This window comes from Leptonotus elevatus, chromosome 9, assembly GCF_054856555.1.
Source record: "Leptonotus elevatus isolate MCC_2025b chromosome 9, RoL_Lele_1.0, whole genome shotgun sequence".
NCBI classification, from domain to species: domain Eukaryota; kingdom Metazoa; phylum Chordata; class Actinopteri; order Syngnathiformes; family Syngnathidae; genus Leptonotus; species Leptonotus elevatus.
Window position 1 is genome coordinate 22,661,407 of NC_141247.1, and position 23,335 is coordinate 22,684,741.

Consider the following 23,335-nt stretch of genomic DNA (forward strand, 5'->3'; position numbering starts at 1 on the left):
TTTCACAGTGTTAATGTAAAATGTCTTGACTATTTATTAAACTGAGCAACAACTTTTTTCAAACCCTCAATATCGTACAAACTATGATCTCAAAACGCTTAGGCAGTTTATTTAACCAAACCACATGAATTTACTCTTACGAAATTCTTCTAGCTTTAAGAGAACCCCGACTGTCATGACAAGTTTTCTCTATATTATTTATTTGGTTGTTACTAACATAACTATGAGATTAATTTTTCAAAAATCATTTCCAGTTTAATACATTTTGTAGAAACTTTATTGTTATTTACGTCGCAACGCATTGCGCCGTAGAATGGCGGCTGGCTCTGTGCCGAGCAATGTGAAACGCCAATAAAGAAAGCAAGGTAAGCCTGTGTAGCGTTCCTAAAGAGACGATCAAAACTCTTGATTGCGTCTGTTGAGTAACGAGAGCACGGCGTGGGGGAAGGTGACTCCCGATCGCATGTTGTTTCTTTCACTGAATGCGTTGCGACATAATAACAATGGCGGCGTACGTCCAAATAAAGTTTCTACAAAATGTATTAAACTGAAAAAGATTTTTGAAAAATGAATCTCATAGTTATGTTAGTAACAACCAAATAAATAATTTAGAGCAAACTTGTCATGACAGTCGGAGTTCCTTTTAATGCTAACACACAATGCAAAATCCCATAGATTAGCTCCCAAAGCTAGCATTGATGTTGCGGTGTTATAACCCTTCAAGCCAGTGGGTCCCCAACCACCTGCCCGTGGGCCTTTTGGTACCAGGCTACACAGAGAGGCAGGGGAAAATGTACCGATTATACGTAAACGTTTAATATTGAAGAGCCTGACCTTTTTCGGATCCGATTATCAGGGCGAATCCACTCTTAACACACCTCAAACCAAAGGATCATCTTGCAGAGGTGACAAATCCAGGTCCAGAAAATAAAAACCCTGCCACAGCTTGGCTTTAGCCATTGATGCTAACTAGCTAGCTCCCTAACTAGCTCTCATTGTGCTGGTTTTCCTGCCATTGATGCTAACTAGCTAGCTAGCTCCCTAGCTAGCTCCCATTGTGCTGGTTTTCCTGCTAGGGAGCTAACTAGCTAGCTAGCATCAATGGCTAAAGCCAAACTGTGGCAGGGTTTTTACTTTCTGCACCAAGATTTGCCCCGTCTGTCGACGTTGGTATGTAAGGCGAAAAACAGTGACAAAAACAGCCTGATTGAGTTTTTGTGTACCCGGCCTTAGCGGGCCCGACTCGGTGGAGCTCGTTAGCGTTCCTTAGGAGCGCCTTCCTTCCTCTTTTACTCACCGTCGACGAGAGCAATCATTTCTTCATTAGGCTTTTATTTGTTTCCAGACGTTCCACTCCGGGGCTGACGTTGGTTCGGGTTCTCTTAATTACAAAAGGGAGGCGCTTCTCGGCAAAATGAAGGTTTCTGGGCGCCCGCGCCGCCTCCCAGAGGGCAGCGTGTGATTGCGTCGGCCGCGACTGATGAAGTTATCCAAAGAGTGACCACGCCGTCCGATTTGGACTTTGCACTTCTCCCGCCTGGAGCCGCCCGGACGATTAAGAGGAGAAATTCCTTTATTTCCTACTTGTTAGCTTCCGAGAGCTTCTCTTTGCCAGCGAGCCCGCGGGCCCGCTATAAATGACAGCGCAATCTTGTTTCTTCCTCCAGATAGCCGTTGAGGAGGCGAGGCTACCTTCAGGATCTTTTCATTTCTGCCGCTGTTATTAAACACGCTGATAGAATCCACTTCCACTCTCGTCTGCTCACAAATGTCACGCTTATCAACAGCCGATGAAATGCGCTTCCGCTGTGTGTCAGAAAAGCAAACTCGTGTCAAATGTCGCATAGGACGCAAAAAAGAAAAACTCCAAAAGACATGTTTTGTATTTTTTTTTTAGAGGTGGGAAAAGTACTTTGACATGGTGTACTTAGAATGAAGTACAAGAAGAATACTTTGTGTTAAAAAAAAAGAAAAGTAGAAGTAGTGATCCGAGTCCTGTAAAGCGAAGTACGACATTTGTTTCAAAATAGAAAACTCCCTCCATTGCAGGCTTATATTCCATGATAAACGTATACGGCCCTTGATTTTTTTTTCAAGGTCTTTAAGCACACAAAATTAAAATGAATCTGATTAGCCAATTGATCGATTGAATAATAGATCGATTAATCGATTGCAAAAATATTCATACACTAGATTCAATAATCTTCAGCAAAAAACTCAATGAGCTGAATTTTTGTTGTTTTTTTCATTTACACTGTCAAACAAAATAGGTTGCTACTCATCTAGTGGTCAGCAGTGGAATTGCTGCCTCAATAAATTGAAGGCAGAACAAAATAGTTTATAACTGTACAAAAAATACTCACATAAATGATAATTAACTCATTCAAACCCCAAAATGTGTAAATACGTTTTTAATACTTTGTCCTTCACCCCCAAAAATGTATTTATATATTTTTTATGCTAGAGCATACAGAATGCTTTGATGCAGCTTCTGACATGGAAAGGTGTCTTAAAGCAACGTTAGTTATTACAAAAAACGGCCAGCGGGTGGCAGTATGAGTATCAAAAAGGACCATGTTGCAAAAAAGCTCCTTTCCCCACTGTTTTAAACAGATTTGTGAATAATGATGAAACTAAGCTATATTCTAATGCTAATTGCTACAAAACTAAAACGGATAGAAATATATTTTTCTTTCCTGATGAAAGAAGACACTCTAATAATTTTTTTGGGGTAGGTTATATGTTCTTATAGCAATAGAACACAATATTCTGTGGACCCTGCAAAATCGGTCAATCGGGGTTGCTTCAGTGAAAATAGCTGGGGGTGATTAATGACCTTATGATGGAAAAAGTTCAGTATTGCATGCAACAATGCATTCGAGGAACTCAAAAGTGGCCCAAACGTATGCACAGAACCGTTGACAGTTCGTTTAAAAAGCATTAAGTTGCCAGGTAGCTAGAAATCAGTTGTAATTTTTTTTGTCTTAATGTTTATATACCGTATGTATATTTCCATGAAATATTCCACGAAGCAGGCCTATCATTGCGAACTGCACTTGAGCGTGATGGACGTCCACGCTCGTCTTGTAATTAAGTCGCCCCGGCTCCCTTTATTTTCTTTTCCCCGTCCGTGTTTACGTTTCTGGGCAAGTGAAGTGCGACGTGACGAAGACGTGGAGCCGTTTGAAAGGTTTTGACTGGCGAGATGAAAGTTTTTTTCCAAATTCCAATTCGCTCGCTCGCTCGCTCTTTCGCCGTCTGGCTCTCGGGTTACAAAGCGAGGTCAATCCGTTTGCCGGTGACGAGACGCGAGTGGCCGACGCAAAACACGACAAACGGGCGGCCGGGCCTCGCCACTCTGTCAGCTGTCCCATCACGCAGACCTCCATTTGCAAAAAAAAAAAAGAGATAAAGTTGTCGGTCGGGGCTTGTTGTTGTTGTTGGTGCGAAAGGCGATCGGGCGCGTGTTGGGCTACTGTAACCTTTGTTTCCTTCCAGGTTGGACTGTCCCGCCGTAAAAGTGTCAGAATCGGGATTAGGATGTCCGACGGCTCCCGACAGGAGGTAAGACATCAAAGTCCCCAACACGGATGGGCCAGAAACAGGATAGGGCACTTAAAAAAACAAAAAAAAAACAGTTAATTTATGTCTGAGATTAAACGCAACCTGTCGCTGTTTATAATGTTTGTAACAAAGCAGGTGTCACGCGAGTTCTGGCTAAGTTACTTCCAAAATGTCATGTTACTATTTACTGACATTTTTTTGGCAGATAAAAAAATTCAAGTACAGTATTGAATTGGACGACATTCAACAAGTGATCGTTATAGCAGCATCTCAAATGAACTAACTTAATGCAAATGAATACATTTTGTGGGTGTAGTTTTAGCTGTAAACAACAAGAACGTGTTTTTACCAATTTTATCTCAAAAAGTAAAAACCTAAAAAACCAAAGAAACAAAAAAACATGTATCTCCAAATGTTTATTTGCATCCGAAGAAAACCATAATCAAAATGTATGCAAAATTTTCAATCTGCTCAGTGATACAAACAAAAATCATTTATCTCCCAATTCAAAACCGTGTTTTTTTCCCTTAAAAACGTGCAAAAAGCATGGATCTTATTTCGATTTTATTCCAAAATGCACAAAAAACATTTATCTAAATTATTTATGTATCATCACATTTTTCAGTTTTATTTAATCAATTTTTTAGCGCACAACAACAAAACCAAAAAGCATGTACCTCCGAATTTTGTCAGCTTCTTTAATTAATCTGAAAAACAAGAACAACAACAAAAAACGTTGCAAATTTTGACAACTCACATTTTCGGGATCTTCATCCTTAAAACAACAACACACATCTTTACATTTCAAAATATTATCACTGAAACTGTTTTTGTTTTTTTAATTCATAAAACAAACAAACCATAAAATGAATTTATCTTACAATTTGTTGTTAGGCTGGCGTTTTCGTTCGAAGGTAATCTCATGATGGGACTGACTTTTGAAAACCATTGACAAGATTGTGAGTTATTTGTCGACGTGTCCGTACGCGTCGAGCGCCTTTTGCTTATATTGACGCATTCCCATCCGCCATTGTCTGAAGCTTCAGGATCACATCTTGGGAACTTGGCATACCCCCAGCAACCCCCCCCCCCCTCCCCCCCGTCCCCCCACTCCTCCTTCTGGCTGGTGAGCGCTGATCGACGCGCTGACTCATGGACTGAACTTTGAAGGGCGTCTGGATAGCATCTCCCACCTCCCCTCAAAAGTATTTTGTCGCCACGCTGTCGGGGCACGCCCACTTTCAACTTTCAGCCTTCATCGGGCTAATGCGCCCGCTTCCCGACGGAGGCACACATTTGACTTTGAGAATAATCGCGGGGGCGCGCCATCAAAGAAAAATGTCACCAAAAGGTATACATACGGATATAATGAACATCTCGTCTCAATTTACTCTCAAGTGGATTTACTCGGTGTGACGTTTGGGCTTGTGAGTCGGACCGTCTGCCATCGAGTGACAACGCATCTCATTATTCTGCACGTCACTTGGCCACTTGTCAACGTTAAAATAAATAAATAAATATAATATAAACAAATATAATATATATATATAAATAAAATCTAAAAGTATACACACACACACATTGGTATCTCCAAATTTTATAAATGTTCCTATTTTATGTTCTTTTATCCTAAAAGAAATTAAAGCCATGTAACTCCATTTAAAAAAGAACAACACATGTAAAAAAAACTCATCACGCAAAAAATAAGAGAAAGAGAAAAAATATATCAAAAACAAAAAACTTTTTGCATGAAATTTGAAGATGAATGCTTCCTGTTTTTGTTTGTTTTGGCATTTAGTTAAAAAAAGATATGTGGTACTTTTGGGCTAAAATAAATAAAAATAGTTTTTACAAAATTCAGAGGCACATAATTTTTGGTGTTTTTGGACAACAATAAAAACACTCCAAATTCGAAGATGATTTTTTTTATTTTTTTTACTTTTGGGGTTAAAAATAGGAAAATTGACCAATTCTGGAGATACTTGTTTTTGTTTGAAATAGTTTTGTTTTTAATCTGAAAAACAACCACAACAACCCCCTCCCCTCCCAAAATGCCTCGATTCATACTTTTCCAAACTGCTACATATTGCCACTTTGAGCGGATTGTTATGACATGTTTACGACACGTCCAGACATCCGTTTAGTCTGCCGCGACACCTTGGCGATCCGCTGCAGCGAGCCATCCCGATAAGACGGCCAAAACAAAAGCGAGGAGAGGAAGCGCCCCCATGGGTACGGCAGGGGGCCCCCGCTCGGTCCGGCCGCCGGCATCATCTCCTGCAGCCGGCGAGCAGATAGGGGCCGCGTTTGACTTTATGACATGCGCTAATCTGGCCGATCTGGCTGGTGACGGACGGCGCTTAATGGCCTGTGGACGCTCGTTTCTCACTAAGTGCCATCATTCATACGCTTCAAGCCTCGCTGGCCGGCCTTTCAACTGCCTGCAATCCGAAAGATTCATTCAACGCCAACCCCCGTGGGCCACTTGGGATGTTTTCGTACCTCTCTGGAAGTGGGACGGTTCGGTACAGGCCACTTCCTGCTTCGTGGACGATGAAGGGTTTTCTGCACGTTTTTCGCATTCGGACCAAAATTGGCCCGGTTCTGTAACACAGTCAATTCTGTAAAGTAAATTTGACTCTATTTAGAGTGGGACCAAATAGACTCCGTTTTAGAGTAGGCTACTATTTACACGTGGAAGATGGTAAAATAAAGAATTTAAAATAAATACATAAATAAATAAAAGTCACTCAAGGGTTGAGAAACAAACTCACGACCTTCAGCTTGCGAAACTACCACCCGTCTACTGTTTCCTTATCTCCAAGAGGAGACCAAAAATTATGTTTTTGGTAACCTAAAACCGAACCAAAAACAAAAGGCATGCATCTATGATTTTATTTAATATGGAAAATGACAAAGCCAAAAAACATGTATCTCCAAATATTGTGTTTTTAATTTTTTTTATTTTATATAATTTTTGGGAAAAATAATTTAATTTTGTGATCTATTTTGTCTTTACTCTGATAGGCCACCAAAAACAAAAGCCATGCATCTATATATATATAAAAAAAAAAAAAAAGATCCCCCTTTTTATCCAGAGCATGTATCTCCAAATTTGGTGATTAAAATTTTTTTTTATAAAAAAAAAACAAAACAACAACCACATTTTGTGTTTTCCCCCTTTATTCTCATATCCAACCTAACCAAAAAGCATGTATCTAGAATTTTTTGTCTTGTTTTTTGTTTTTATCCCCAAAAAAAACAACAAAGCCACAAACATGTCGAATTTGTGTGATTTTTATGAAATAATTGATTCGATTTTTTATTTTATTTTTCTCTTATAAACAACAAAATCCAAATGTGCGCCAAAACTTTAAATAAAAAATAAATCTAAAACACAATCTGGATATATTTGCTTTTTGTTTTACAATGACGATAAACTTTACTTTTGGGTGTCAACGACTACAGTGGATCCTAGCAGTATTATTATTATTATTATTATTAGTTGTAGTAATGGTGATGGCGGTGGTAGTCGCACAGCCCAATGTGAGTGCATATGATTGTGTTGTCCTCCATTTTCGGGTGTCAGATTGCAATCGGTGAGAAGAGACGCGTTTTTTTGTGCGGACACATGAAAGAAAGTGTTCATGCTGTGCTGATGAGTGAAGATGAAAGAAGTTTTGGTTGGCCGTGCCGGTCGTCTTTCCCTTCCACCGTCCTCGCCACTTCCACACAATGGCGAGCCCACCTGGCCCATCGCCGATCCGTACGGCGGAAACCGATTCCCCCGTCAACGGCGGCCGATGTTTACCCAGCGCGATGAGCTTGGGCGATTGATGTTTTATCCCGTCGGCTAATGTTGTCGTAATTGTTGGCGGCCGAGACAATTTGATGTCACCTGCGGAGAGAGACGCTTCCGAGGGCGAGGCGAACGCCGCACCTAATGAGTCCTGCAAGAATCGTTTTGCAATAAGAGCGCCGCGTAATGCACTTTTCCCCCCGCTTCATTACGGAGGTAAATTCCGCTGCCCCAAGACCGTAACTAGGCCATATTTTTCAATAAGATTACACCCAGCTGGGTGTCCTGCTTGCATGGCAATGTTGGCCTCCATCACAAATGCATTAGAGATGCACATTTTGCATGCTGCTGATTGGTTTGACATTATTAGCAAAATTATCACAGACATCTTTTACGTATTAAAAAAAAGGGCATGTGCCCCCCCCCCCCCCCCATAGTCGTAGTCACAATCCAGTGAAAGGCATGTATCTCCAAATGTTTTTAGCGCAGAAAATGTGAAGATATTTGTTTTTTGATTAAAAAAATACAAAAAAATAAAATCTATGTTGATTTAATTTTTATTTTTTTTAGAATTTCTTGGGTGAAGCATGCTTTTGTTTTTGAGTTTGTTAGGTAGTGATCCATTTTTTGGTTACGTTTTTATTTGAGGGGGTAACACAAATTTCGTTCCTTTGCTAGCAAGATCTATCTATCAAGCTAGCATAGCTCCTCTATCTAGCTAGCCTAGCTACTCTATCTAGCGTAGCTACTATGTCTGTCTGTCTTCCCTTATGTCCTCGTAGCTCCGTAAAAAGTGTACAAACTGCATGAGTCCCCTTGATCTCAGTCGAAAGGAATCAATGATTTAAGCTTGCGTTCATCAATATTAAAGTAAGCGGTGAATAAGTGGAGTGTTTTGCTGACCTTAAGTGTCTCCTTTTAGAGGCGGGCGGGGGCAACGTTTTGGGGGCTAAGTCAGGTCAATATTGAGACGCACACAAGTCAATAAAAGCCATAAAGTGTCTTTTTCCCCTCCCGGTTGTCTGTTCTCTCCGAGTGACAGACTGAACTCTTAACACCATCTGCCCCAAAAGTGGCTAAACTTGACCCCCACTGCCTCCAGGCGCCCCCCCCCCACCCCCGCCCCCTTGAGTCAACACACCCAACATGACATGAGAATTCCTCAATTCATCAGCGAGATTCCCAACTTGCGTTCAGACCGACGGAGGGCGACGTCGACGTCTCATCAATCTGCCTGTCGCGCTTCTTATTTTAAAATGGCGGCAGCTGCGGCCGTGTTTACCCACAATGCATTATTCCACTCAGGTGCTTGACTTTCTCCGGCTGGCTCGTGGCTGCTGATGATGCGGGATCTGTTTTTCATCTTTGCCGAGCAGACGCACGGCCGCGAGGCTGCGGGCCAGCCCTTAATTACACGGGGACAGAAAAAAATAACGTTTATTTTGATTTATTAAAAAAAAAAACAAGCCCGCTTTAATTGTGTTACTCCTTTATTGTTTTATTAAAACAACGCTGATAGGATGCTTATTAAATTATTTGCATTTTTCTCGTCTGGGAGGCATTAATATAGAATTCATTTTAATAGGTACAGTTAGGATTAAGTGGGTGCAAATAATAAACTTTTTACACACACTTGACCTTGACTTGCAAGTTTATTTTAAAGTCACAAGCTTGCTTTTCTTTTGAGCAAGCTTCAAATATGTTGACGCTCAAGTGAAACCACCAAAAAATGGAGTGATGCCCGGAGCTGACCAAATCCAGGACCAGAAAGTAGAAACCCTGCCACAGTTTGGCTTTAGCCCCAGGTGCTAGCTAGCTAGCTCGCTAGCTCCATTGGTGCTCGTTTACCTGCTAGAGAGCTAGCTAGCTAGAAACTCTGCCACAGTTTGGCTTTAACCCCATGTGCTAGCTAGTTAGCTCGACCTGCGAGATAGAGAGCTAGCTAGCCTCAGCGGCTAATGTCAAACTGTGGCAGGTTTCGTACTTTCTGGACCTGGATTTGCCACCTCTGGTAATGCCCTGGCAATTGGGCAAGGAGAGCCTTAGTCGCCCACTTTCAGACGTTTTATTGAATGGGACAGTCAAACACACTAATACAAAATGAGACCGCTTTCAAAGTTCAGGACCTCACGCATTAGGCCACGCCCCTTACACATCCGACGCACAAGAAAACACTGACTTTTATCACGCTTTAGCCAATCCATTGATATTTTTCTTTATTAAAAATGATTTTTTTTAAATGATGACAGATTAGATTCACTTATTGCTTGGCAGAAAATGTTATAGATGCATTTTTTTATTAAAAAAAAAAAGTAATAATACAGTACAAAAATAATAAAAGCAAAGTAATTTAAATAAAATTGAAATACTGTAATTAATGTAATTCTGATTACATAATATTTTCGACTTTTTTCTTAGTCCTTTTCTGTCAACAACAGTTTAAAAATATATATTATTATTATTATTATTATTATTTTAAATCTTTTTTTTTAAAGCAATATAAACAATTAGCTTCCAATTGTTGCATTACTGATGCTATCTGTTGTTGCGATGGCGATGATGTGTGCGGCTGCCCGGGATTGACCAACTCCCACGGACATCAAACAACATGCTGCACTTATTGATCTGTGCTGGTATTTTAAGTTTAGGGTGAGGGGCGCTCGATCGGGTTTCCGCGCTCCCATCTCGGTACCCACCCCCACCGCAACCCCCCCCCCCCCCCGCTATCCCCGACCTCCCACCTCCCCTTATGTCGCACGCCGGCGCTGGGTGCAGGGAGCGTTGACGGGGTCGTTCACTGGCCTCGTTCTAAAGATAGAGCCTTCACGTCAATGAGGAAATAGTCGGCCATTAACGCCTCCCACTAATCTATTCACGTCTAATGATTTTGTTGAACGCGTCCTTTAACTGACCTGCTTCCACTAACTCGATAACAATATGACGTGTATTAGACAAAATTGCAGTTAAGGCAATTAAACGCCTCCCTCCAACACACGCCTCATTTTTCCCGCCATGAAGAAAGAAGTGGAATTAGATCGAAGAGATAACTGCTCAGCCCATTTCAGCTCTATTGCTAACCAAAACAGCAGCCTAATAACGAAGCAGCGTGGAGACTATAAATCAAGGTCAATGTACAGTTTTAAAGGTCACCGTATGACGCATGGAGACGGAGTCTTTAAATGTAATTAGAATTCAAGAGGAGTTGGACAGTCGCTCCACAATGTTGTGTGTGTTCATGTTTACTCTATGAATATCCAGTCTGACTGATTTGTCACCCTTTTGCACGATTTCTTCATAATGGGCCTTTTATTGTGTTTTAAACTCAACTTTCACTGTAGATTCAGTGGTGGTCGCTCCACAACGTGTGCATCCATGTGTACATTTACGATGAAGTGACATATTTGTTCGATCTACTGTGCATTTCTCCATCGAAGTCATTTGTCATTGTGTTTTAAACTCCACTCAGAGTAGATTCTGACATGTGATCACTCCACAATGTTGTGTGCATCCATTATTAAGTTTCGGATGAGCTACCGTACATGACTTATTTGTTCCATCCAGTCTGCCTCGTTTTTATACCGTGTTTCAGGATTTCTTCATAGTAGACCATTTTGGTCTAACAGTTGATTCTGACATGTGCTCGCTACACAACGTTGTGTATGCCCAAGTTTCAGTTTCTGATGAGCTATGCAACGTAATTTTTTTTTTCAACCCATCTTGCCTATTTTCTTGCTCTTTTGTTTCCAGAATTGTCATTTTTATTTTGTTTTATACACCCTTTTCTTATACATTCTGACATGTGGTCATGCCACAATGTTGTGTCTGTCCATTTCCATGTGAAAATGCACCTCTGTATTTGGAACACACCCTGCTGTGCATTAATCCAGCTACACATTTATAATGCAAAATTTACCATGCGATCAGACTTAGTGAAGCAGCATGTGGCTCAGTACCCGAGCTGATTCTCAATTGTTTTGTTTTTTTGGTTCCAAACAATGATTTGTTTATGATCGCGAGGTGGCTCCTGAGTGACCTTGTATTTTGAATTCCATGTTTGCGCGTTGCAATCTCTCCTCTTCGTGACCTCTTTGGTGTTTACCAGTGTTTATAACAGTAATATAGAAAATATTGCCGCAACAGTATCAAATTAATTGGACCGCTAGGTTATTAAACGCCTCCCTGTCCCTTCCTGGGGTCTCTAACATTTCAAAGCAGATGATTGGTCACTTTCACGCCTGGCTGCCCCACAGCCTAACATAACTGTTCTTAGGGGACATTTGGCCTAACATCAATGCGGCCAATATGATGAGTGTATAACGTTACCATGGAGGCAACAGATAGGGAGGAGGCTTCCCTTGGGATGAGCCTTGCTTTTTTTTTTTTTCTGGAGGGGGGGGGGGGGGGGGTTTACCTCTTTTTATGTGGATAAAATGACTGCCATAAAACTACAGCGATATGAACAGTAAAATCATTTCTGTAAACTATATAATTACTTTTAAAAGGCAGAAATGAGACGTTGTTGGACGCACACAACATTGTGGAGCAACCACCCGCCATAATCAGCCGTGAAAGTGCTGCTTAAAACACAATACAAAAGGTCAAAACAAATGTTTAGAAATACTGCAGATGTAACTTACTTAATCGCTGTGAAAACGAAATGTCCTCTTTTATTCAGTGTGAAAATGAAGACGCGATAATAATCCAATATTATATTGCTGGGCGCTAACAAAAAGCAAAAGACGGCGGCCGGTTAATCAAACGTTATTATGCTTGCTAGTAAATCCTATTAAGCGCTTAGTGAGAGGAGGGAGCACTTGAGGATCTTCTTCCCACGTCTAAATGACGTTAGCATGGCCTTTTTAATTCGCCCTAATAATTCCTCATTTGTAATCGTCTGCTGTTGTATTAAAGACGTCAGGAAATACAACCCCGTATTTATTGCTTGAGCTCCAGCTTTATTTTCTTTTGAAACTGTTTAACGCTGAGGTCTTTGAAGTCGTGCTAGCTTTAGCATTATTTAGCTGCGCGCATTTTTTTTTTAATCAAAATCTTTGTATGAAATTAGTCTTAAGTAGCATTCTTTACTAAATGATTCTTTAATCAACTTTAAAAAAAACGTTTCAATTTCCTAATGCGGTGTGTTACTTTCAAAAAAGGTAACAACAATTGTGTTAGCTAGTGGCTACTACATGTTACATGGATAATGACGAAAACAATGAAGGGGCTTTAGCATTTAAAACAATATATATATATTTTTTTAATTTTGAGATATTTGCTGTGTTACTGTATTATTGTTTTTGTGACATCATATATTTGTATTTGTTTATCCATGCAACCGTTAGCTAGCATAATACTTGCTGTTTTACAGAAGTTGTAAAATGGCCGAGCTATATATTCTTATATTATTATTATTATTTTTCAGTCACAACAAAAGTAGAAAGTATGAACGTCCTTTTTGTGTATTTGTCCATCCGTATGTTAGCTTCTTGGCTACTTCTTGGTTTCAACTTGAAAATTTAAGATGCTGGGACTGGACCATTTCTTAGTCCAGATTTTTTTTTTCATGATGGAAGCAACTAAAGTAAAAACTAATTGAATATAGCATCATACTTTTGTCCGTTTTGTTCACTTTTTAGCGAGCTAGCTAAACAAGCTAACTTTTTAGCGATTTTGTTAAAAAGTGGTGCAGATGATGTAGGATACCAGAATCATACCATTCCCCCAAAAATCGGGATGATTTTTGTCCCCACATTATTTTTCTGTTTAACTTACAACAACTTTAAAAATATATAAAATAAACGGTAGTGTGTCAGTAGTAGTAGTAGGTCGCATTCAATCAATTTGAACGCGACCTACCTACTTTTGGATGAAAAGTAATGATAAATGGACTGTACCATTTTTTTTTTTGGTTCTATATCCCAACCCGCTTTCTTTTTTGTTGTTTTAGTCACAGCATGAGTAAAAACAAAACAAAAAAACGAAGCATCATATTCATGCCTGTTTGTTGACTTCCTGTTTTGCAAAGGCAGGTGCGTAACTGGACTGTGCCATTTTTTTGGATTCAGGATTTTTATATATTTTTTATTTATATTGTATGTATCATAAGAGCGAATAATGGGGTTTGATGCAGCACTTTTCTTCTCCCTGCAGAGGCCCCTCGCAAGGATTTGCTGAGTTTTGCGAAGAAAAATTGGGGGCCGGACGCTCCCCGGTGTCATGCACAACCTATTAGTCTCTATAAAGGATGATGAATTACAGGCAGAGGGGGAGGAAAGCCCCAATACACGAAGATGGTGTAGGTGGGGCGGTCATAAGAATGATAAAGTGAACAACTTTAATGGTCGATGATGAGCAAGGAAAGGAAGAGCGGTGAAAATGTGGGAAAAGGGGATTTCCATGTTCTGCCTTTTGACACTGTCATGTTGACATTTGTGACGGATGAATCAGAGTTCACTAAACATACGTTGAGCTCAAAGACAAAAAAGAGCGGCAGGGGAATGTTTGCGCAACGCTTTACGAAACAAATTCCCAAGTGTTGAATTTCATCGAAGCGGTTATGCTACCTCAGATGTTATTTTTATTATTACCGCCACCGAGGAGGTCACGTCGCATTGGTTTGTGAGTTCACAACCTTCCACGCACACAAAAGATGAAATGTTATCAAAGTGAGATTAAGTTAATTCAAATTTAAATATATCAATACAAATATGACATGAGCAGCAATTTAAAAATGTAAATTTTACTGCAGTGGATTAAATTAATTAACGATAGTTTAATTCAAATAGTTTAAACAGTTTTCACGGAATAAAAGTAAGTAGTAATAATAATATAAAAAACTATTTGTCAATTGAGTAAAAAAAAACTATTTAAAACATACATTTAAACATTGCATTAAGGTAAATAAAATTGTGATTTGTCAAAGAGTGATTTAAATAAATTTAAATGAATGCATTATATACAATTAATAATTACAAAATAAATAAATATAATTATATATCATAGTTAAATTTTACAATAGATTAATATATGACTACATTAAATTGTACACTTAATTATGTTACATAAAATATATCAATCCAAATGGAAATATTAAATAATTAGTAAACATGTCATAAAAATATAGTTAATGAATATAAATCAATTAGGTTACAATACAGAAAATGTCATTTGAAATAAAAATGCCATTTTAAAATAATGATAAGAAATATATTAAATTTAATAAAAAATAATTAAGGTGAAATAAACACAATCTATTATATTTGAATAAACATATTTATAGAAATCCAGACCAAAAAATCGACAAAATACATTTAAATACAATATTTGCATGGAAATAAATTATACACAGAATATAATCTATTAAATTTTCTTTCACTTTCTTTCTTCCAAGATCTGTTGCAAGATTTGATCATGCATCTGTGTCAAAAATGTTGAGCCAAAGTCCTTAATTGTTGAATATATCTCGTTTGACTTCCGGCCAAAAGATAAAAAATCCACTTTTACTCAACATTGTAGGAAGGCGATGATTCATTGGACTGTCCCTTTTCCACGTTTACATGAAAGTCAATCACACGTCAGAGAGAAAACAAATGGTCTTCTTGTAATATTCTGGCAGGGGGAAACAACACTTAAGCAGCGACTCTTCTGCTCTCTTCACTTTCTTAATGGACGCACTTGGTCTGATGTTGACGAATGAGGCGCATTCTTACCTGAGCCGCTTAAGTGCTGACGGCATGAGCTCATCAATTTTTTTCCTCTTTACGCTGCGCAGCTCGCACTGGGTGAGAGTGAACTCGAAAAAACTTGCACCGTCTAATCTAGCCACGGGCAACTGGCGGTCCGCCAGAAAAATAATAATAATAATAACAATAATAAAAAAACATATATATATTAAAAAAAAAAAAATTATATATATATATATATATATATATTAAAAAAACATTTTTTTAAATATATATTCACCTCCCTCCCAATGCATTTAAATGGGTAGAAATTAGAAGTGAATTTCCACTATTCTTGGGCCAGCGCACATTTTGTCCATATGGCATTTTGTCACACATCTGGTTAGGAAGAGACTCGTCTTATGCGGCCCCACAGTAGTGCTGATGAAAAAATTGCGGCTCCCTCCATCATTGAAGTTGCTCATCCAGGCTCTTGGCTCCGCATAGATGACATTCATGCCTTCGTGTATTGTCCCTTTGAGTGCGCGATACTCCGATAAATCCCCAAATAATTTCAAAATGTCAGTTCAAAGCCGATGTCCCAAATGGCTTTTTTATCGGATGCCAATTTATAACTGGAATTTTTTTTTATATATACAGTGTGTTTTCTAATTATATCAATTGACGGTTACAGCACATTGGGTGACAGGCACTTTTGTATGCAGAACAACAAGCCCATCAAAACCATCGATTTGGCGTGGAAGAAGTGAGAGGGTGCACGGGGGTGGGGGTGGGGGGGGGTCTCGGTGTTGACATCAAGTGTACCTCGGAGGCTCATCAAGAGGAAGAGCAGCGTTGTTGTTGTCCCGCATCGAGACGGGAAGCCAGCGCCAGCGCCAGACCGGCGCGTCTGCCGTGGAAGGATGAGCTCATTCTCATGAAGGGGCGGAGAGGAGGCGGTGGGGGTGGCAGCTATCCCCCCCCCACCCCCATTTCCCTTCTTCCTCATGAATTGACGTGATTAATGTGACAAGTTGAAAAACAACATTAGGCACCAAACACGATCACGCGTCAATATTTTCGTAGTAAATCACACTCTTATTGGTGTGCGGAGATCATCGCCATCATTGTTGTACCGTAAATGCGTGCGGGGTTGAACGTCACAGACGTTCATGACATGAACAATAGTGCTGCTTTGTGAAATGTTTTTTTTTTTTTAACAAATTACAATGCGGTTTCATTTTAAAATAAAATGGGGTTAGGACCTTAATCCTAACGTTGTACCTCCTGTATGAGGATGGGGATTATGTTTGAAAAATATATGCGTTTGCACACCACAGCAGTGTCAAATTCTGCTAAATCCGTTTTTCCTTGAGGAAATTGACACCTCCCTTTTCACACCAGGAAAGAAAACAAAAAAACGAGTTATGTGTCATGAAAAAGTTAGAGCCCATTTTGATGCTGTTACTAACCAAAATAGCAGCACCTAATACAATTGAATTGGTCCCTGACGGTGTGGGACGATTGCTCTAAAAACGTTTTTTATCATGAACATACATTTTAAAAAAAATCTTTCTTAGTTTATTTTGTCCCATTATTATTAGCTCTAATTAAACAAACAATATTTTAAACGTATCTGATTTTTAAAAAAGTGCATTCAAGTACACATTTAAAATATAATTCTATCCTAATTGAATCTCAAATGACATTTTACTTGATCCAGTAGACATATATTTGACCTTTTAATGAGTTGTCCAGGCCTGTAAGTGGCAGTAATGAGCACAACACGGTTGCCAACTGCCATTATGAAACAATTCTTCTTTTTTTAAGGTGAACTTTTGAGGTGAATCTGTCAGTTATAGAGCATTTCCCACGATTAGCCAATTTATCCCTTCAGTGGGGACTCAACTAAAGCTATAAAAAAAAAAAGTGAGTTGAGAGTCTTAAAAGCCATAATTCACCAGGTGGCGCCAGAGAGCTAATGATCGTATTTGATAATAACTTGTTTGTGGTTGCCAATTACCCATACTTTCACCAAAACAAGCAAACATGGTCGAGATTGAGGGACATTGACTGCCATTGACGGCTATAGACGTCAAAAATCCATTTTTACTGGACTAGCAGTGAATGAGTTTATTTGCTATATATATATTTTTTTTCTTTTTTAAACTGAACATAATATCTCCCTACTGACTGTACGTAGAACATATGATTTATAATTTTTTTCGTTATTTATTTTATTCCCCCAGATTTTTTTTGGTGGGGGGGGGTTGCAAAAAAAACCAAAAACGTTTTTATGATGGGATTCTTTTCAGATGCAATCTATACAGTCTCTATAACAATTCAACATGACCCCTGATAGGACAGGATAGCTCTAATAAGAAACAATTTGGCCCACGCCGGAATTTCGTGCGTCGTTGCCGTCATTTGTAATGTCCGCCAGAGTGGATTGGACGGCGTTTACTTTGGCCCGGCAGAAGACGACACTTCAATTAAAGTGGACGTTTCGGCGAGGACGTGATGTACGGACAGTCGCCGTGAGGGTAATAACGACGTGGCTCTCTTGTCAAAGTGTCACTCTGATGTCTGACCGTGAAACCAAGTAGAAAAGAAAAAAAAGTCAATACGTCAAGTAGAGATTGCAATTTCTCGCGCAATCGACTTTGAAGTGTGAGAAGCTGACGCTCAACTCGAATGCTTTGCAATGAATTGAATTTGTTGAAATGGTTTGAATCAGTTAAAGAATGTGGAAGAGAGCGCTAAATAAGTCTTGATTTGGGATTTCTTTTGTGAAAATGTAAAGTACTTCTGTTTGATGAGCTCAACTGTTGGAAAATGTCTCCATTCATTTCAATAGGATTTTTTTTTTTAGATGTAGAATGTGTTGAGAAATTTGGAAGGAGCAGATTGACTAAAAATAAGTTTTTTTTTGAAGGTTTTTGTTTTTCTCGTCCTTTTTGGTTGACTTGCCGGCGTATAGTGGAAGGTCAGCGTGCTTGTCGCGTTGAGCACCGCGGCTAATGCAGCGCAGACGTTTTCAAATGAGATTCATCTGCTCGTCAACTGCATTAGTTCACCACCGTGATGCACTTAATGCCGCCACCGCCGGCCCGTGATGGATCGTTGGACTTGAAAAATACGATCATGTACTTTGCAACGAGGCAGCGTGCGGATGTGGACGGATGAGCGCCGGTCAACTCGAATTAGGACAAACGGACGATGGACTTCGGAGCGCGCGAGTGCGTATGTTGAAGGGAGGCGGAGAATAAACAGCAGGCAATGTGTGTGATTATTTATCGCAAATTTTTGTAACTTACTTTTAGCGACGTAGCATGTTTTCATCGAGTAAAATTACAAATTGTCTTACAATTAGTACTCTCAGGAATTGCAACTTTACTAGCTCAAAATTCTAACTTTATTGTCGTAGCATTATGACTTCTATTCTCCTAAAAGTACGACTTTGTTCTCCTAAAATGTTTATTTTTCTTTAAATTGTGATTCCACCCCCTTCCCTTATAACAAAAATTTAATTTTCCTAAAAAATGAGAACTTCATTCCTTTATTACCTCATTCACTGCCATTGACGCTTATAAACATAAAAAATAATAATTTGAACTATTTCTATTGATTAAAAAAAAGAAATCCACTTTTGTTAACGAGAATATAAAAACTTAGACTTTTAGTAATCTTTTTTTTTTTAAATAAAGAGAAAAGATTATTAAAAAATAGGGGCGTCAGGCGATTCATTTTTTTTATTGTAATTAATTGCATGACTTCAATAGTTAACTCAAGATTAATCACACATTTTATATCTGTTCTAAATGTACAATAATTGGTTTCTAGGTTTTCATACTCTTGTTAACATAAGTGGAAAAAAATGTTAAACTAATAGAAATAGTTAAAATGATTTTTTGACGTCTATAGTCGTCAATGGCAGTGAATGAGTTAAAAATGTTCTTGTAAAATCAATTTTTTTTCTTATAAAGTGACAACTTTATTCCTGCAAAATTTTGGGGGGTTTTCTTATAAAATTACACACACGGTTGCAAAATGTTGACTTTGTTCTCACAAATTTCTGACCCCCCCCAATTTGACTCTATTTACTTTGTCTCGCAATTACGCCTTTCGTTGAAACAAATTGTAACCTTTATTTGAATTCTTTATTCGCAAATTTACAATTTTTCCTCACAATTTACAAATCTATACCAAATTAGTCTTTTCATAATTTTCCCCTTCCCTGATAATTAAAATTACATTTTCCTAAAAATTTTAATTTTATTCCTTTTTTAAAATGTTATTGTAAAATCAATTTACCCCTATAAAGTTACAAATGTATTCTTGTAAAAATTTCAATGGATTTTTTAAAATCATAAAATTACACATTTTACGCTCACAAAATTTGGACTTTCAGATTTCTTTCACCTAAAATTACAACTATTGACAAATATGCCTTTATTTGAACACAATTCTGACTTTATCTGAATTGTTTATTCAGAAATTTACAATTTAAATTTAAAAATGCATCTTTTCATGATGCAACTTTTTTCTCGCAATCCAATTATTAGATTTTCGCTCATTGAATACCCTCAATATTTTCCAAAATGTATTATTTACAATTTTGTTCTCATCAAATTTCGACTTTCAACTGTGATGCGCATTCGAACCGGTTGTCTGGCGCCGTTCTCAATGATGGACGAGCTTCCAGTAATGTTTGTTGTTGTTTTTCGGCGTAGCGGGGGCTGTCAGGAGCGTTCTGCTTTCCTTCCTCCTCTTCGCTCTGTCTGAGGCTTCAGTGTCAAAACAGCACATGTGTCTCCACAATGAAGACAGATTGTTCGTTGCTGGATGCGCGCGCAGGAGGCGGACGAGGTAGCCGAAGAGACGGAGAACAATCACGAGGAGGAAGATGAAGACGGAAAGAGTGAGGGAGGAGACGGGAGGAAGTGACACCGTTTCAGGCTTTTTCCTGCCTTCGCTTAAAAGGTTCTCTTTCCTGTGGAGCGCGTAAAAATGGAAATCAAAACTTTTTAGTTTTTATATAATCCCTAAAGGACAGTTTCGACACAGGAAACAGGAAGTCTACAAAAATGTAATGGTTGTCAATTTGAACTATTGTCCCTTGTTTGCACTTCACCAAACTTATACTGCCTTTGAAAAAGATAAAAAAATATTTTGGTGACTACTAGGATAGTTTAGTGTGTTTTTTTTTTTGCAGTTTCCCCGTCTTAAAAGGAAGTCAAGTCAAATTTTTATTTTTTTTATTTTATTTATTTATTTTTTTTTACTTTTTTTTTTTTAAGAGCTCAGTATTGTTCATTCGGAAATGTCATCATCATTGCTCTTTTTTTTTTTTTTTTAAATATATATATATATATATATATATATATATATACATATATATACACATATACATACACATATATACATATATATATATATATATATATATATATACACATATACATATATATACATATATATATATATACATATACATATATATATATTTTTTTGTGTGTGTGTGTTTTTTTTTTAAATAATTCTGTATGTTCTATATATCTCAGGTATACTGTATAGGCGGTAATAACCAATCACGACTCACCTTTTTTTCTGGGTTAGGTCATGTGATGTTTGCAAAATGGCAAACATGCTAAATGATTTTGCTACTTAACTCATATTTCACACGTAATATTAATACAAATACTGTTTAGACTAGTGTTACAACATAGAACATATAATTATTATTGTTATTTATTTAGGGGGGGGGGTACTTTAAAACATATCCTGCAGGATTGTCCCTTCTAAAGTCATATTATCTTTAACTAAACAATAACATCTAAAAAGTTGTTTGATAAAGTTGAATGGCAAAGCCCCCCCCCCCCACCCCGGCTGTGCTTCCTTCCCTGGCCGCATCCTCCATTAGCGTTGCCCTTTGACCTGACCAGTTGATCATGTGATTGTGCAACACAGGGGTCACGGCGGCTAGTCAAAACAGCGCTGTTGACGCATGACACCGTGCGCTCCAGACCTGACGTGCACGTTTAGGACTGCCGACCAGATACCATGCAATGTGGCCAGGTATCGGTGCTCGCCCATCCCTAATTATTAACTCATTTACTGCCATTGACGGCTATAGACGTCAAAAATTCATTTGAACTATTTCTATTAGTTTAACATTTTTTCTACTTTTGTTAACAAGAGTATGAAAATCTATATATTTTTATTGTTCATTTAGAACAGATATAAAATCATGTCATGCGAATAAATTTTATCGCCTGACGCCCCAAATTTTTAATAATCTTCTGGCGATTACATTTTTTAATTGTAATTAATTGCATGACTTCAATAGTCAATTAATCACACATTTTACATCTGTATTTCAAAAAAAAAGAAAAATCTAGGTTTTCATACTCTTGTTAACAAAAGTGGATTTTTTTTTTTAACTAATAGAAATAGTTCAAATAAATTTTTGACGTCTATTGCCGTCAATGGCAGTGAATGAGTTAAGATAATGCATTATCGTGATATGACATTTTTGAGCCCAATTTTTGGCTACTGTAGCCACCTCTGGTCGTTCCCGATCGTAAAGCTGAGCAACGCCTGCCTGCGTTCCGGTCTGATCACAATCAGGCCGGGAAGAACCGTGAGAGGGGGGGGGGAAATAAAAGAGAATGAGCGAGCGAGCGAGAGAAGCTTTTAAAAGGATTTTGTCGGTTATTGACTGGTTGCACTCTTCAGCTAATAGCCATTTAAAGATTATGGGCCTGCTGGTGGAAATCAAGGCCTCCATTGTTTGCCTTATTGCATTCTGGCAGATGGGGGGCTGACACAACAACATGCAGCATCCCTGCGGGGCGCACTCGCCCAAGCCCCGACCCTCCATCAGCACATCTCCTATTGAACCGGCCCTAATAACCGCCCATGAATTATTAATCGGCGTACCATATTGAAGAGAGAGGCTGAAGGCGGGAGTGCCGATTGGCGTGCAGGTGCCAGTCAGAGAGGGGGGGAAACTCCAAAGAGTCCCACGGCGACCATTTCTCGGAACAGGCAGGACGTTCCGATAACCGGCGCGGGCAGATAAAATATATATTCATTAAATGTCAGATTGCTGATGAAATGGCTCCCATCCATTAGCGGCTAGCCGGGCTAGCGGACGGTTAATGCTTCTTCCCGCTTGTTCGTTGCCTTTGGGGCGGGTTGGCTGGGTCGGTGGGCGCGAGGGGGGGGGGGGGGGGGGGGGACAAGATCTCGGAAGTTTCCGGGAGCAGGTGTTATTGCGGGCGGGGGGGAATGGGGGTCAAAGGCACCTGTCGGCGGAAGGATCGAGTGAACCGCTCGGCTGTCCGATCACGTGATTTATGGCCTACTTTGGGTCGCACTTGTTTTTCCACAGCTGGCCCGCAGATGTTGTCGGTAAACTCGTGTTCTCTCTTCTCATTGGAGCTCCTATGGCATGTGATTAATCGAGTTTGGCGATTCATTTATTTATTGTTTAGTTTACAAAAGCACAGTTTTAAAAGTTTTCAAAGAATGGCTTAGCGAGTTTTCTGAGCCCTCCGCAACTCTCGACTGGCAACTTTAATTATTCGCTCTAAAAACAGTTGGGTCAAAAATAACCCAACTATGGGTCAAAAATGGACCGATGCTCTACTTGGGTCGATTTGACCCAACTTTGAGACAAAAAATGGGTCTTTTAAAAAACAACTCATAATTGGGTAAAAAAAAAAGAAGCATCATTTTATATAAAACAACCTAGAAAGTTGTCCATTTTTTATCCATAATTGGGTTACTTTTGACCCAACTGTTTTTAGATTGTTGCTAAGAAATTGACAAAATCCGGAATCATGGCTCGCCGGTTTTCTGGGTTTGGTCAGCAAACTGAGCCATGACTTCCTCAGCTCAGGTGATGTCATCTTCAGTCAACAGCAAGTGGGAAAATTTGTTTTAAAAGGTACTAATTCTACATGAAAAATAATGACGTTATCAAATTAATTCTGGACAAAATATTAACTTTTTACTGCTGAAAATGGCTCAATGAGTCAAGTAACTCTTTAAGTGAAAAACAAAACAAAAACCTTCCATCACAGTTGTCATGTCACACATCTTCCTTTCGGATAGTCTGCTGGCTTGACTGATTTAGAGCGCCTCATTGTCTGTCGTGACAGCCAGCATATGGACAGGGGCTTCCGTGCTGTTGTGGCCTCTTTAGAGTGCCTCGTTGTTGCCATATATTCCAGCCACCGGAGGCTTTAAGTGGCTATATTTTCACAGCTTTAAAATGTGGTTTACTTATTTGCTATTATTCTAT

At 38.9% G+C, this 23,335-nt stretch overlaps 1 protein-coding gene across 1 annotated transcript in view; it reads left to right on the forward strand.

Moving 5' to 3' along the window:
- The window catches only part of LOC147168839 (uncharacterized), a 29,076-nt gene extending 7,151 nt beyond the window's left edge, over positions 1-21,925 (forward strand). The window contains exons 2-4 of the mRNA XM_086085571.1: positions 3,499-3,564; positions 19,758-19,893; positions 21,840-21,925. Of these exons, the coding sequence (XP_085941697.1) occupies positions 3,499-3,564; positions 19,758-19,893; positions 21,840-21,925 (288 nt within the window). The remainder of the gene's footprint in view (positions 1-3,498; positions 3,565-19,757; positions 19,894-21,839) is intronic.
- Positions 21,926-23,335: the final 1,410 nt, after the last annotated feature.